The sequence below is a fragment of the Buceros rhinoceros genome, unplaced genomic scaffold (genome assembly GCF_000710305.1).
Source record: "Buceros rhinoceros silvestris isolate BGI_N320 unplaced genomic scaffold, ASM71030v1 scaffold3519, whole genome shotgun sequence".
In the NCBI taxonomy this organism is placed as follows: Eukaryota; Metazoa; Chordata; class Aves; order Bucerotiformes; family Bucerotidae; genus Buceros; species Buceros rhinoceros.
The window spans coordinates 67378-84313 of NW_010431925.1; the positions used below are offsets into that span (position 1 = coordinate 67378).

General features: G+C 38.2%; 1 protein-coding gene across 1 annotated transcript in view; it reads right to left on the reverse strand.

Annotated features, from left to right (window-relative positions):
* Nucleotides 1-15238, reverse strand: part of FBXL5 (F-box and leucine-rich repeat protein 5) — a 22479-nt gene extending 7241 nt beyond the window's left edge. The window contains exons 1-9 of the mRNA XM_010143567.1: nucleotides 15026-15238; nucleotides 13152-13247; nucleotides 12149-12332; nucleotides 9681-9863; nucleotides 8721-8846; nucleotides 7698-7846; nucleotides 7434-7516; nucleotides 5216-5938; nucleotides 1938-2086 (exon numbers count right to left, since the gene is read on the reverse strand). Of these exons, the coding sequence (XP_010141869.1) occupies nucleotides 1938-2086; nucleotides 5216-5938; nucleotides 7434-7516; nucleotides 7698-7846; nucleotides 8721-8846; nucleotides 9681-9863; nucleotides 12149-12332; nucleotides 13152-13247; nucleotides 15026-15160 (1828 nt within the window). The 5' untranslated portion in view covers nucleotides 15161-15238. The remainder of the gene's footprint in view (nucleotides 1-1937; nucleotides 2087-5215; nucleotides 5939-7433; nucleotides 7517-7697; nucleotides 7847-8720; nucleotides 8847-9680; nucleotides 9864-12148; nucleotides 12333-13151; nucleotides 13248-15025) is intronic.
* Nucleotides 15239-16936: the final 1698 nt, after the last annotated feature.

Below are 16936 nucleotides of genomic sequence, written 5' to 3' on the forward strand. Positions count from 1 at the left end.
TTCCCTACAGTTACTTTAGAAATACCAAATGATACAGAAATAGCTCAAGCAGTCACAGAAATCCTGCTGCCCAGAGAGTGGAATAAGGCATTAGTTTCACATTGAATGGTCCTATCACAACACAGTTTGAGTGAAAGCACAAAGAACAGTACCCAGAAAAAACTGCTGAGGATTCAGTTATAAAAGGTTATTCCCCATTTCAGGATTTTGCTTAAGTCTTTATCGACTTAAAGAAAACAGCCACAAACTTTTAAGATGCTCCTATTTCTCAAGAGATCTGAGAAGTCAGACCATTAGAGCCTCTCCTGTTGATTTCTCTCTATAGGAGTAACCATTCATCCAAAGGCACGCATGATGCTTTACAGAACCAAGCAGAGCTTATAGGCTCACAGTTTCCAGCAGGCAGGAAAAGAAAAGGAAATAAACAAGAGGAGGATCAGAACAACTTTATAGATTAATTCCAAAAAGTATTCTGTTTAAATAGAAATAATTTCTTGGGGATACTATGGAACAACCAAGTCATGTTTAAAGTGGTGGGCTCACATGACAGATTCTGGCTTTGCAAACTAATACCAAGACAATATAGCGAATTTTAGGGACACGGAGAGAAACAAATGTCTGAAGACAAACCAGAACATCAAGACTAGTGTTACCGACAGACGTGAAAACTGGAAAATAGCAAGGAGCCAGATGTAAAAGGAAAAGGTTTTTAGTTTCTCTCTGAAAATATCTTTAAACTCAACACAATGCAGGAAGGAGAGTCAGTGAAGGATTTTAAAAAAGGAACCTTAACACTTTCAGGTTGAAATGCTAGAAGATTAAAAGCTGTAGTCTCAATGGAATGGAAGGAAGCAACAAAAAACAAGTGTCTCAAAAGAAAAAACCCCACAGCAATCCATATCAAAAAAGTGCATGAAGAAGCGTAAAAATTATGGAAACAAAGTATTATTTAATACTTTTCACTTCTCATCTTACGATCCAATCCAAGTGCATCATCTTCTATCAGTTTCAATGGGCTGAATACCCAAATGTCAGTACAGATTTACTTGCAGCACCAAAGCTCTGGCATCCCGTACCCCTGCTGTGTCTGCATCTCAATTAAAGATGCAAATTGAGCTGAACACCATGAACTATCAGGAAATATAACTGTTTTACAAACAATTAACTCTAATCCAGTGAACTCAGTCATTTTCCTCCTTTTCCGTTCCCTTCTGTTGAACTTACCTGTTTTAAATTCACACGTGGGATACAAGTCACACCATGGCTCCCAGCTCTAATGCTATGAATGCTTACTGGACCTTACACAATACACTGAATTCCAGTCCGGTAAACACTGAAAAGACTTCCACCATAAACATATTTTATGCTTTTATCCAGATCCTTCACCAACTTAGATCCATCCCTAAGCAAAACTATATTACATGTTCCCTAAGGACACACGATGGTAAAATTAAAAATATCCTATACCAAAACTAATACAAGATGGGAGGTTTATACAGCAAAACACAAGTCATTCCTTTCCTAAAACTCAGTGCATTGGTACCAATTTAATGAAGTCTCTGTCCGAAGTTATGACCATAAAGAAAACCGTAAACATGCTTTATAAGAAAGATAGAGAGGACAACTGTGTATTAGTTATGTGGAGACTGACATTCTAGCCCCTGTTACTTAGGCTAAACTAAATTATGAGATACCTAGGAAAGCAATTTTAATCTATGTAATACAGAACTGTACTAGAGTCAAGCAAAAAAACCCAAACAAATGAGGAAAAACTGACTTAACAGCTGTCATTTCATAACTAACCTGTGAAACTCAGTGCTACACAGCCAAGAAAAAAAAGGAGGGGGGTTGGTGGTTCTTTTTGTGGTTTAAGGACACTTTTTAAAACAAAACATAACTCCTCAGGAAAGCATCACATCTTCATAAAAAGACATTACCGTTAATGTTGTCACAGTAGTAAAAGTATTCATCATTTAGAGAAGGGCATGCAGAAACCAAATCCTGCAGGCCTGCACCGGTTACAGTGAGACAACCCGAGAGATTAAGGTGTTCCAAATGTGGCAGTCCTCCTCCCAGAGTCAATGCCCTGTTAACAGACAGAAGAGAGGCATTATGAGCCTGCACGGCACTAGACTGACAAGTACTCCACTATGCTGCCAAGTTACAGACTTAACTGCATCTCCTAACAAAAACCAGACCTCTAATAAAATATGGAGTTTTAAATGTGGCAGTTCCACACCCTATAAAGGGTATCACCCCCAAAGCTGCCTAACAGACCAGAAAAATAAACCAGTTTCTATAGAAACAACTCCTTCTGACAGACACAAATGGCAAATCTGTTTATGTATTACTCCAGAGATATATTTCCAGAAGTATTTCAAAGATCTACCAAGACACTCTTCCCCAAAACATCGCCTATTCTGGCCACTTTTCCAAGGTGATGTATATTCCTCAACCCATCCTAAAAACATGACAGTCCCAAGTCTGGTTCATTATGCTTCTGAGACTTTGACTGTCCTAGTTCTTTTGGTTAAAATTGTTATTTCCGAATTCAAATTTTTATTTTCTTAGGACTGGCAGCAAAGCCTGTCTCTGCCAACAAGCCATCTTATTATTCAAGTGGAATTCTCTATTCTTCCTCTGAGCGTAAGAGTTTTTGACTGCTGATGCAACAGCCTCATGGATGTATCACGCCTCAGCAATCCCTCTGTGTTAGTCTGCTTCCTTCTCTGCGAGCTCACAGGGCAGGCAGCCCGAGTTCAATCACAAACAAACTCACGCACCTGAAAAAAATACCAGGCTTGAATCACCAAGCTGGAGATGCAAGCCAGGATATAAAACTGAAAATGCCTTCAAAGCATCGCTGTACAACTCTCTCCTTGTCAACAGTCTCTGTCTGCTGACTGCAGAACTAGTTAGCAGTTAACAGCTTTTCTATGAAATGAACTGGCAAGTGTTCCTATTAGGAGGTTTCATGCTCTTTCCTCAGGGATTCTCTGTTTTGTTGAGTGCAAGAAGCACTTCTTGCAGCACACTCTCAGCTCTTAAATACAGTCTTTTATCCAAAAGGCACCAATGGCAAACCAGCACCACAACTAAACCCTTCCTATGATTCAACTGCCAAACCTTCCTTTGGTCATAGATTACTGAGTCATGAAAAAACAGACCAGTAATGTGCAAACTACACACAGCATGACCTAGGCAGCACCTAATGAAACTCAGCAATACCAATCCACTCCAACACTCGAACAGCATCAAGGTCAAACACAAAGCACAGCTGTTTGAAGTTCACTGTGAGCAAGACTAACACTGGTGAGCGGAAACAGCAAGTGTCAGAAGAACCACTATGGGAGACATTTGAACTGGTACTTCTGAACACCAAATGGGGATGAAGTCGCCAGAGAGACTTACCAATGCCAGCAGCACCTCACACTATTTCTCAGTTTACTACAGCGCACAGTATAGGTGGGCATGAGATCTTCCCTCCCCAAGAAGCTTTAATTAGCCCTAAGTGCTGCAGCACACCTGAGCAGGTGGCTGCAAGCACTTTGGCCTCATTATGAAGGAATAACTACATTTTTCTGACACAATACAAAATATCAATGGCAAATATTATCACATACAGGATATTTTGGACTGTTGAAGCCATCTCAACATTCAAGACAACTACTTTTCTCCTCTTAATTATTAAAAGAAGTCATACTTAACATGATGTTCTGCACATACAAAACTGTCATAGAACCACAAAATCTTTTAGGTTGGAAAAGTCCTTCAGGATCATCAGAAGTCCATCCATAAACCTAACACTGCCAAGTCCACCATTAAACCATGTCCCTCAGCAGCATGTCTACAGGTCTTTTAAATACCTTCAGGGACTGTTCTGAATCTGTTCCCTGGGCAGCCTGTTCCAAGATTTTACAAACCTTTTGGTAAAGAAATTTTTCCTAATACCCAACCTGATCTCCCCTGGTGCAACTGGAGGCCATTTCCTCTTGTCCTATCACTTGCTACATGGGAGGAGAGACTGGCTACAACCTCCATTAAAGTAGTTGTAGAGAGTGATGAGGTCACCCCTGAGCCTCCTCTTCTTCAGGCTAAATAACCACAGTTCCCTCAGCCACTCATCACAAGACTTGTTCTCTAGACCCTTCACCAGCTTCATTGCCCATCTCTGGAATTGTTCCAGACCCCCAACTCCTTCCGTACTATCACTTGCTACATGGGAGGAGAGACTGGCTACAACCTCCATTAAAGTAGTTGTAGAGAGTGATGAGGTCACCCCTGAGCCTCCTCTTCTTCAGGCTAAATAACCACAGTTTCCCCCCAGCCACTCCTCATAAGACTTGTGCCCTAGTCCCTTCACCAGCTTTGCTGCCCTTCTCTGGACCTGCTCCAGCACCTCAGTGTCCTTCTTGTAGTGAGGGGCCCAAAACTGAACCCAGTATTCAAGGTGTGGCCTCACCAGTGCTGAGTACAGGGGGACAATCACTTCCCTCCTCTTGCTGACCACACTGTTTCTGATACAAGCCAGGATGCCTTTGGCCTTCTTGGCCACACTGCTGGCTCATGTTCAGTCGGCTGTCAACCAGCACCCCCAGGTCCTTCTCTGCTGTGCAGCTTTCCAGCCACTCCTCCCCAAGCCTGTAGCATTATGGGGGATTGTTGTGACTCAAGCACTGGACCCAGCACGTGGCCTTGTTGAACTTCATACCATTGGCCTCAGACCATCGATCCAGAATATCCATAAGTTATGTCATTATCTGGGCAGGTTAAATAAGACCTAGGAGAATCTGCTTTAGCAGGCGGTTGGACTAGATGATCTGCAGATATACTGTGATTTTGTGGGATGTTATTACAGTTTTATAACACTTTCAAGCATAATGAAAAAATTAGTGAATCGCCACATTTTCCTAACAAGCAATCACTAAAGATCAAATCTAAAAGCATCAATACTGCCTAGAACAACAAATTCACACGAATACTTGTCTTCAAAGAATATGTCTAAAAAACTTTTTTTCCTAAATCCCCAAATGAAAAGTTGGAGAAAGTTTTCAAGTCTGGTACTATAAATACTTCAAGATGCAAAGACCACTTAAACTTACCAGTTTCTGCAATAAAAATGTTTCTAATGAAATGAGGCAGATTCACCCCAGAATGACAGAACAAAATGAGAAAAAACATACTCCAGCAATATAGCTCAAAAATGTCTCCTCACCTGAGAGCACGGTCCGTGATCTGGTAACATCCAGACAGACTGAGAAACTGAAGAACTCGTGCAACCTCTTCATCTGTTTTTTCACTCCCAGAGTATGCAGAGTCTTTTTTCTCTGACTGCTTAGTCCTTGTTGGTTTTTTACACAGTGCAGAGGACTCTGGAAGTGCTTGAATAGTTCTTAGTGCTGTTCCAGCACAACAAAATGAGTGACCGCAGTAAATAAAGTCAGTAGAAGCACAGTGCTGCTGCCACCCTCTAGTCCTTAATCCATAAATGTCTCTATTGTAGCATGATGCAGAACAATTAATATGGGATGCTGGTTCCATAAGACAAAATCCTTCAACGTTTCTGTGTCTCCACTCCGCAGCATCTTCAATGTCGGCTAAATCATCTGCATCTAACATCCACACATACGCAGAATTGAAGCTTTCTGAGCCATCACGTTTAGTCCAATGTTGCTCACTATCTCCTCCCTCAATGAGGTTTTCATTGTTGATTTCACGCAAACAATTATACTTCTTGCTGGACTGCAGAGTAATCTCTCTGGCTTTCCACAAAGTCTTAGCATTCCTGTTTCTGCAGCTTTTCAGAATACCTCTGGTATGGTGAGTTGTTATGATACCCAGTGCTCTGGAAATCCTCTCTATAGCCACATCTGTGATTTTTTCACATCCAGACAGATCAAGGTGGCGAAGATTTTGACAATAACCAACTGAACACCAACTGAAATCACAGAAAAAAGTGGTTTGGTTGGTTGGTCTTGGCTTTTTAAGTTTTTGTTCAGAAACAGGTGATAAGTCTAAACATACAAAAGAACACTTCACAAGTATAATACTTATATTATTTCACAGAATAAAAAAGAGACCCCAGATTAGATTTAATAGTCCAAGTGCTGTATATGTCTAGAAAAATGTCTAAAGAAATGTGAAATGAATCATGAATCAGTAACAAGCTGCATTTTTTCCATACACTGTGACTTAAAAGCAATCCAAATTTGCCATACATTGAACAAATTTTTTAATAGTAGATCAGACTGTAAACATCAAATATGCATGGCAACAATTTCAAAAAATAGCTTATGTTGAGTATAATGCAGTTACCAAGATCGACCTAAGTTACTAGACATCCCAGTTAACTTCTCAGAAGGCTGAAAAAACTAAACTAGCAAATTTCAGCCCCCCAAAAAACCCACAAACATCTGAGAGGTAATATTAAGTTTGAAATATTTTAATAGTTGTAATTTCTAGTATTTGAGTTTCTCAAGCTTGTCTGTTACACATGCTGTAATACCAGTGTACTTAAGACCATATAACCTCCTGTCATCTCCCATTTCTTTCAGAGAGAATAGCTGGATTCTGAAACACATTCTGTGTGCAGTACTAATTATTCCATAAAGTATGGATTAGAGATGGTAACAAAATCAGACTTCATCATATTAACTAAACTTCACCCCTTCAGGCTTATCTCTTTCAGCTGAAATAGAAATTTGATCTACAGTAATATTTTTGCATTTTTAGCTATAAAAGTATATAGATGATTTAAGTGACCTTTACCTATTCATAGTTAATGTTAACTATCATTTACTTTCTGTAAGTGATTACCCATATTTACAGAAAGCCAAACTCATTTTCTGAGTTACAACTGGGTTGTTGGAAATACAGATATGAGGACCAGCAAATAATGTTTCACTAACAATTGACAGAAGCTCAAAGATTGTTGTTAGATATCTCAGAAATCAATCTCACATCAATGAAATTTCTGCAGGCTTCAGTGAAACTCAGGAATTTGCAGTTACTGCATCTAAGCCTCAAAGCTTTGCCTACCATTTGATCAGTTAAATAGCAGCATTCCAAACCCTCACCAGCTATACTGGACCAAGAGAACTACTATAACTGAGTGACTCCCTAACATCTATGGGCAATTTCAAGTTCTTAACACTAGAACAAAACACAATTATTGTTATGGATAGCTACACACTCACAGGTAATACATACCTAATAGTGAAAACAATTCAAATGGCATTTACAAAGTTACATGCTTCACTTGCTATCTTACTGATTTGTTACTCCTGTTTAAATCTTAGTTGTGTGTGAGCCCTGAATGGGATTTCTGTATTTCCCTCTTTACTGGCGACAGACTAGGATGTGTTTGAATGTTTTTCCCCTCTCAAAAAGCTGCATTTTTTTTTTTTCTTTTAACAAGACAACATTTATCTAACCTTTCAAATGCAGAGTCTGAAATAGCAGTTTGAGTGAGATCCAAGTATTCCAAGTTGGGGCAAAGCTCCAACATCTGTCTAACCTGGAAAAGGAAAGGAAAATAATCAGTATAGACACGAGCCAGTAAGACTGCACATGAAAGTTCACATTCTCCAGAACTGCAACTCATTTTCACTACCCCAGTGTTTTCAACTTGGTCACATCAGTTAACAGTTAGAGGCTGCATAGCCACAATTATTAAATGCTCGTTTCAAATGACATACCATTTTGCTAGACACTGCAGAACTGTAGGCCAATACTAACGTCTTCACTGAGGAGCCTACATGTGGGAGGACATTATGAATTAAGCCATGAAGCAAACGTTTTTCCATTTGTGCTATGCTAATGGCAAGTGAATCTTCAGCTGCTTCTTCTGCAAAATAAAACCAAAGGGAAGGACTTAAAATATGCCAGGAGTCATTTAGAATTCGCATTCCCATCTTACACCAAACAAGCTATTAGGAAACTAAAGAAAGCTTAACAAGGTTTAAGTACCTTACATCAAACTTTTCCTGACTTCTAGCTCAATGATCTACTTAAGCCTCATCTTTAAAAACTATCTGCTTGTCTTTCTGACAAGTCTGGTGAGTTTAACTCCAAGCACAAATAAAACCAGTAAGAGTCTTAACAGAAAGTCATCATTGAAGGACTTAAATACTCACTACAGATTACTACAGCTCAGGGATGTCCGGGGCAGCTGTTGCCACCAACTTGTTTTATACATTGAAATACTATTGCAGGGGGCATTTCATATCCTGTGATATAACAGCATAAGACAAATTTTAAACTAAGCCTAGAATGCATTAGGATGCAAGACGATTCATCCAAACTTCCTGAAGGGATGAAGCCTAGCTTTTACCTCCTTCCTACCTCCAGACATCCCCATAACTCTTCTACCTGCACTCACGTTTGCTCTCTCCTAGATGAATTAATTGAGCTCATAGAAACCAGCTGTCAGCTCCTCTCCATCTTTGTCCCCTATTCCCCTTTTCCACTCAGCTGGGAGTCAGGATGAGATGAACATAAGGAAAAAGGACATTCCTTTCAGGAACCTTAAGTAGTTGCTAGACAAAATAACTTAGTAAGCATTTAATCTAGACAGAATGTATTATTGCATTTGTCTTTATTTTAAAGTACTGGTATCAACTATGGTAAAATCTGTATTTTGAACTGATACAGAACAGACTCATTTTATACTTTTATTTCTTACAGTTATGTCATCTTCGTGGGGGCTGGAATCTACCTACCAGATTCATCTATGTCAGCATCTTCATCCCATTCCTGGAAAGCACGACTTTCATCTTTTCTATTTTTCACCCATTCCTCATCAGGTTCCATCTCAAGATCTGCTGCAGGACCACTATACCAATCACCTAGTCACCCACCAAAATCCCCAAAAAAAAGAAGGAAAGGGGAAAAAAAAAAGTTAAGACAAACTTCTCATCACTGCAGAAAATAGCAATGGTAACTTCTCAGTGTGTCTGACCTAAAGATATAGGTCAATTTTGCATTCATCTCAACTAAGGTCGGACTGAACATTAACACAATTCTTATTTGAGCTGCATTTTAAAGCTTCAAAAGATTCCTGGAACAGTTTCAGTACCACTACAGAATTCACACACTATTATGCTGTTCTGAGACATGTCTGTTGTCTATTTTCTTAGCAGGGACCAGCGTAATTGCTAAAATAACAGAAGTTATTATGCAATATAAATTAACCATCAACTTAGTAGGTTTTAGCTAAATTAACCAACAACCTCATTTGTTCTAAATTTACACTCTGGTGTGTATCTCATTTCTGCCTAGTAACCTTACAAAATAAAAATGTTACTGATAAAGGCATAAAAGTAGCATTTATAATTCAAAACCCCTAAGATTCTTAAATCATAATTACGATGTATTAGTGAATATACTAGCTAGCATCCTAGAAGCAAACACACCTCAGTAAAAGTAATCAACAGTTTGTACAGAAGAGCTACTCAAGAGTTACAATCAAGGCAACTTTTAGTTTCTTAATTCTACAACATGGAAGTATGTTTGGGGGATTTTTAATATTTAACCAATTTGACCCTTGCTAGAAAGGTACACCCTTCCAGCATGTTCAGTTGCCAGGTACATGACAGCCTGTACTAACACATTCTCTTGCACAGAGTCAGAAATTCTGATAATCGACATGCTTTCAAAAGGAAGAATTAAATTTAACTCACCTCTGGCCCAGCGAACAGGGTAAAGATGTTTCCAGAGAGATCCAGTTTTAGCCAACTGTGACCATTCAGTGCTTACTTGACTACACTGACATAACTCTTGGGGGTTAAGGTAACTGAAAATGGTCAACATTACTTCAGGAGGAAGATTAGTAATATTGGTGGTGTGCCCTGTTACTTCGGTTTCTGAAATATAGAAAGCGTGTGTTAAGTGAAGCACGGCCTTGCAGCTTTCAACAGTAGTACCGGAACTCACATTATGACTAGGGAATGAAAAAACAGCATCTGACAAAAAAAGTTGGAAAAAAGGTATTGCTTTGGCATTTAAGAAGTTTTCATTGTACTAACACCTTAGACAAAAAACAAACAAACAATCAGCTCAGTTTTTCTGTTTCCCATTTTCTCAACTAGCTTGTTTTTTCCAACCCTGATGCCCCCAAAGGGTCTAAAAAAAGCCCTGCATGAAAGAAAACCACTGCTACTCAATCACAGCAAGATAAAAGCAGAATCTGGTATAAAAGAAATACTTCTTAAAAATCCCTTTTGCAGTAGGTGATATCTATACTTGCTTTGCCACATTCCCACAAAACAGTACTAGCACACAGAATCTACCAGCTGGGACTCCTCTCACAGAAAGCGCTCAACCCCTTGACTGAGGCACAAGAAATCCACGCTTAACTCTTTGCAGCTGTCTCATTTTATACGTAGCTTTAACTGCTAGCACAGACAATTAATTTCACCTCCTGAATGGTGACAAGCCATTCAGGTTGAGAAGTAACACTAAATATTAAGTTAGAGACTAAAACTTCCATGGACTGCTGTCCATGGTGGGAACTCCTGGAGAGCCATCTCCAATAGTTCTCCCTTATTGCCAGAGTACAAAGACAGCTGCAAACTGTATAAAGCAACACATTCAGTGCTTTGGTGAGTGGGCGTTTTGCCATTTTAAGAGAATTAACATTTTGTTTAAGGACAATTTACTTGAGAAACGTATTTCTAAAACAGTTTTCAGGAGTCCTTAGAAATAACAGGTTTCACAAATTAGTAGGGATTTACTTATATATTTAGAACACATAGCACGTAACTATATAGCAAGGCAAGCACCAGCCTTCATTTCACAGAGAAGCTTCAAAAGCAAGCACAATGTAAACTTTGCCCTGTGATAATCTATTGCTACTTCAAAAAAAATAATTAAATGCAGTTTCACTTGACAAATCAGTATATTTATACATACACCTGGCAAGTCAGTGCAGGTAAACTACAGAGCACTTCACATTAAAATGCAGTTAAAACTGTAGAGGACTTCAAGCTGTGTTATTTTATCCCATTTTAAAAAAGATGGATGCAAGATACATACTTCCAACTTCCTAAAGTCTAGAACCCAACCACTGCAGAATTGCTACTATCCCAAAACTGCTATTCCAGCTAGACTTAACAGCAAGTAATGCCGTAAAGCTACTTCTATCACATTCATCTGTTCAGAGTCAGTAGTATTTCACACCACGGACCACGACCTTTTCTAAAGGCTTCACCTGGAGGGAAGAAAATGACCAGTTTGGTAGTTCAGAAGTCAAGATTCATCAAAAAAAATTCGATTCAACAGTAGGTTAAGTTTTTCTAAAGAGAACACCACACCTTACATACACCACAAAGTCAGTTTTTGAGCTCTTGCTCTGCTTAACCATTTCACACCCCAGTATTGCACTTTTGGAACATTAATTCCCCTTCTTTTGAGCATCAACTCTTCTTCGACAGCAGCGAAAACTGTAAACACAGATAACTTAGGCTGCCTCAGCAGTTGTAAAACAAGCCTGAAGTGCACTTCAGTAGTTAGCTATTTATTGTACATTTCATCAGGAAAGGTAGTTACAGATTAACGCAAATTAAATATCCACTTTCAGAACGCACGTTTCATCTGACCTACTCACATGCTGCACGGATTCATTCCCTTGCATCACTCCACACACACAGTTTCTTCCTTTCTCTTTGCTGAGAGGCCCAGGCAAGTTAGGTAGTGGAGATGGGGAAGGTGAGTTGCTTTTAATTTGAAATACTGTCAATTGGCTAACTATTTTGGGTTACTAAACCATTAACAGAAAAGCTTACAAAGTGGTCCTGAAAACCAATAATTAAATGCAGGGTCTGTAAACAGAAAACACAATTTCAATGAAAGTATGGAATTAGAATTTAATTTTAATTTCTGCCTGTTTATTATATCAAATATTACCACGGGCAGGAAGGGAGAGGAAGAAGGTTGAGAACAGGTAAACAGGTGAAGCACTACCTACATCGCAACCTGCCAAGAAGCCTGCATCAAACATTAACGTTCCTGAAGTTTCAAAACTGGTTTGAAGAAATTCCTGTTTTATAAAAACTATTTTAGTTCCCAGTACATGACTTCAGGTGTGTCGCTGGTGTGGCTTTTTAGATAAAGTTTGCAGTTTGAAAATTGCTTTAACTAGATGCTTCACCTTGATCTGCCTTCTCGTCCACAGAATACTTAAAGACCTTTTGAAGCTCTTCTGCTTGATTCCACTTACTAAGACCTCTGAATTCTGCAGCCTCCTTCTGTGAGCAGTGCTGTGCAATTACTTTCTTCTTAATATCTTTCAATTCTTCATACGTAAAGTATTCCATCAACATTGGCTGAAAAACCTAAAGCAAAGGAAAAAGGAAGGAAACAAGAGTCTGGTGCTGACAGAGACAGTCGATAATGCTAAACAGACCTACCAGCACAGAATTCCCTGTTTCAAATTCTCTCCACGTAAAACATTAGGTTCATTAAGTGAATCTAAGGACAGGACCGTGGAAGTTTTGAGTTCCAACCCTCTGCTCACCAGTGGATCACTGCATAGTCTCAGGCAAGCTGTTTACCTGTTCTCCCCAACAGAAAAGGGAAGCGATTGAAATTAATTAACCTATATAACTTACCGAGCTACTCGCACAGAAGGCAAAGTGGCAAGGAAGAAAAACATGAGAAAAGATTTCTCTTAGACAGACTTTGGAAGATTTACTCTCTCCAGAAGATACTTCACAGTTTTTGGATACCCATAAATCATCAGACTGGCAGTACTAGTCTATGTTTCAAATATAGGTCAGAGGCTGTTTGGGAGTGTCAGTCTGAGTCATGAAACACTCGTTTACAGGACCTCTCTTTTTCCTTTAAGTTTTGCTAGGTATCCCTTTAAACAGCTACCTGCTGCAAACAAATCCCAGCCCCAGTGGACTTATGTTGTCAATTTCTTAAAGGACCAGAATTTCATAATAAAATTTCAATATATTCACTGTTTGAGAATGCATCCATCACTTTGCAGTCAGAGAACAGAACAATGGCACCACAGTCCTGAATGCAAATGGGCGTAGTAATAAAAAACAGAAAACTGAAAAAACAGAACCTCTAACCCCTTTGTCTCATTCAGTCATTCCAAACCCTAAGGACAATCAGCATTATATTTGAGGAAAATTTTTACCTACCTCCTCTTCCTCTTTCATATGAGGAAGGAAATCCCTGGTAAAGGCTTCCAATCTCTCCTTCAGCTGTTTTGCGTAGTTCAGCTGTTCATACTCATTCTGAGAAGAAAGCAAAGATTTAACTGTCATCTAATCTTGTCCATTCATTCAAGGGTTGAACTGTTATACAAATCAGTATTTCAAAGTAAAGCCCATTATGTCTTCCCCATGCATGCAGCATGTTTGCTCTACTTCACGGTAAGCATGTGTTCATCACAAGCTGATAGTCTGTACTGGCCTGTTACTAGGCAGAACAAAGTATTCTATTCAGGCCTGATTCCAATTTATTTTGTTATCAGATATGAATTAACTTGTCTCATCACATTTTTACTTTGGAGCAAAGACTGAAGTCTGCCAATCTATAGTCTCACCCAAAGTTCAAAGTAGTAACAGACTGATCTAAGTACTTGAGTGTTTTTTGCAGAAGAATTATTCTAGGATACAGCAGTTCTACTTCACCTTTTAACTGCATGCATTTTTCATTAGTTATTCTACAATTCTTCTGACTAATTAGTCAGAATTTATAGGCACATATGGTCTATAGATATTTACTTCAAAAAATAGAAAGCGCTCTTAACGATGTAACTGACTTTAAAATGTTAAAGTTAGACCAACCTCACCTATCAATTTGCTACCTTGTTTCCTATGCCCCTAGTAAGAAGCTGATTCTGAGTCTGCCCAGTAGTTGCAACATAATGAAGTTCCTCATAGCTCTTACAGTAAATGTTGTAAGTTTTTCTTTTCAAACTTCTACATCAACAACTCTATTAGAGAAAAAAAGCTTATGAAATTAACCACCCTCAAAAAAAAGTTAAACAGTTAAAGAATCTAAAGAGAGCTAGAGAAATCTGTTTTCCCATGCTTAACAAGTCAAGTAACAGAGTGACCACTAGCATCCTACCAGAGAAGGTATAACACAAAGGTGTTAATTTTCCCCTCTCCTTCACTTTATTTCCCATTTCATTAATGGAAACAACTTAAGACAAATTTTTAGGTTTGATATGTACCAGGGAAAAAATATTATTTGCAAGATTATCAGGTCAAAACCAGCCTTAGATAGTAAAATGGAATCAATCAACTGCATATTTAGCATTTTTCTTTCTGAAAAATATGGACTGTGTGTACCAGAAATGTAATAAGGGATGACAAATTATTACTTAGATGATAGTTCTTAGAGCGCAGGAAGGGGAAGTAGAGTTGGGGACCCAGAGGAAAGCCAGGGAAGAATCTAAGCAGGTTTCTACTGGAAGAGAATTTAAGAACTTTGAAGTTATGAAAAAGCCAGCTGGAGAAAACACATTTAGAATTTCTTGAGGACTGACTGGAACATTAACAACATTACTGAGTAACATATTACTGGAAGGAGTACATGACTCACTGACAGAAAAAAAAGAGGCATTGTTTTATAAGTCCAGTAATCATCTCCATTCGTGACAGTAATACAATGTTATGTGCTACAAATAAGATACTCGATGTTTCCTAACACATTAATAAAACACACTATTTCAATAATCAGAAACTGTTCTGCCCAATTAGCAGAGCTGTCTTCATATCTGAAACTTCCACACTGTCTCTCCAAAACACCTCCAATTATTCAGATGGACTTCTATCACAAAATACTCCTCTGAAAAGAATATTTACTTGAAATGTAGTAACTGTGATGAATGATAGAAGAAATTCTGTTTCAGACTGGAAAGTTTTCACTACTGCATCAAGAAACCATAAATGTTTCTTCCTCCTCCTCAATTTATTTGTAGAGAATATTAAGAAAAGTTGAAGCAAACTAAAACATAATCACAGCACACTTAAGACACAAGTCCTTCTTATAGTCTATTTACCTTCACATTCTTCAACCCTTTCTCAAAGAGACTAAGCATCTCTGAGAGTTTGTTGTCCGAGTGCACATTGTACACTGTCCGGCTACGTTGCTGAAGTAAGCCAATGATACACTCATTTTCAATCTGTTCATGCATTTTAAATTCCTTGAATGTGGCATAGAGAGACTGCAGAAGAGCCCGAAAATCATTGTTGTTGGAGAAGTTTGTCTTGGAAAGCTAGAAGAAAAAATATTTTAAAAAAAGGTCAATGAAAATCATGTCAAGGTCTAGTTAAATCCTTAGAACAGGGATCATTCAATGTTCCCATTACTTATAAAAGCCTAAAACCTTCATTTTTACAAAGAAAACTGGCTAAAATATAATTTGCAATTTGAGCAACTCGTCTCAAAGACATCAAAAACTAGAGCAATGAAAGCTTTTAATTCCAAACTTCAAGAGTAACAGGTAAGAATCAGAGATTCAAGTGCATAGACAGGAATACACAAACTAGTCTTCTATTTGAATAGTAACTTTCCCGTAATCTAATTGGTGCATTAAAATATAATTTAATACACCTTCTTCCAGAAGTGGGCAGAACTAACACTGGTATTTGAATACTACAAATTAACAAACAGTAATACAATATCCATATTAACATAACTTTTGAAATTATTCACAGAATTCATGATTATTTTAACCTTCATGACTGATCATTTTATTTTTGTTAGCAGAAACTGACAAAAATTCTGTATAAAACCCTCAAAGCTGTTTTACAACTTTAAAAAATTCATTATGCATGGTCATTTCATGTGTGTGTTTCCTCTTACAGTTCATTAAATCAGTAGAGATAATGCAAATTATTGAATTCTGTCAACTCCCCAGAATAAGTTAACAGAACAGTTTTACAACAGTGTTGTACTTGGTGAATGAGGATTAAGTAAACTAAGGGATTTAACTGCACAATTGTCTGATTACCAGTGGCAGCTATGTAACTGCATTTCCCATCGCATGCTCTGAAGAAAGCTTGGTTTTTAGAAATACTACAAACTAATGATAACAGCAGAAGATTTACAAAGCACGCCATGTGCGTTATTGCATATAATGAAGAAAAGTGTTACATTTAATCAGACAAATTACGAAGGCAACTGTCTCACTCCACATGAATAAGCAGAGCTTGAGAGAAAAGCAGAGCAGTATAGCAACTTCTTAAAGGAAGATCATCCTTGATATAACAATGCAGTTGCAGCACTGGGTTTAAGAAGCCATTAAAATCAAAGTTGTATTTAAGCAACACAAACCAATCTTGTGAAACACTGAGATAAACAAATGTAGAAAGATTTCCTGGTAGAAATCAATGCAATCTCCCCAGCCCAGCAGGTAACTGAAAGGCTTAGCTGCTTTCCCAGATCTACGCAGCCCATACTAAGAAGCCATCATCATGATTCCTTGAGCCTGCCTATCATCCACAAGGAACAGAGTCCTACCAAGTAAATAGCTGTTGGAAACGGTTTCAAACGGACTGAGAGTCAACAAATCAAGACGGCACAAAGTTATAGGTAACACAGTAGCACCTTTTTTTTCACGTATACAAGCGGTCATCACTAGTAACAATAAGTTTTAAAACTGCTTTTTTCAGTGAATGCAGGAAAACACTTTTTCCATTCTTATATTTTATTCCATGTGCAGCTTCAAGAATCATAGCCTACAGCAGAATACAAGCGCAAGCATTCTAAAAATAAAAATATTTTCATTTAATTCAGAAAACAGGCCACTGGACTATTTACAAGTGTCTTTCCAAAGATTTTGGAATCTAAGGGTCTTACTGAAAACGAGAATCAAAGACATATGTGTTCATACACGATACTTACCTTAATTTATGGATGTTTTTGATGTGTGTGTCTAGAACTTCTATCATTTAAAAACATCAAATGT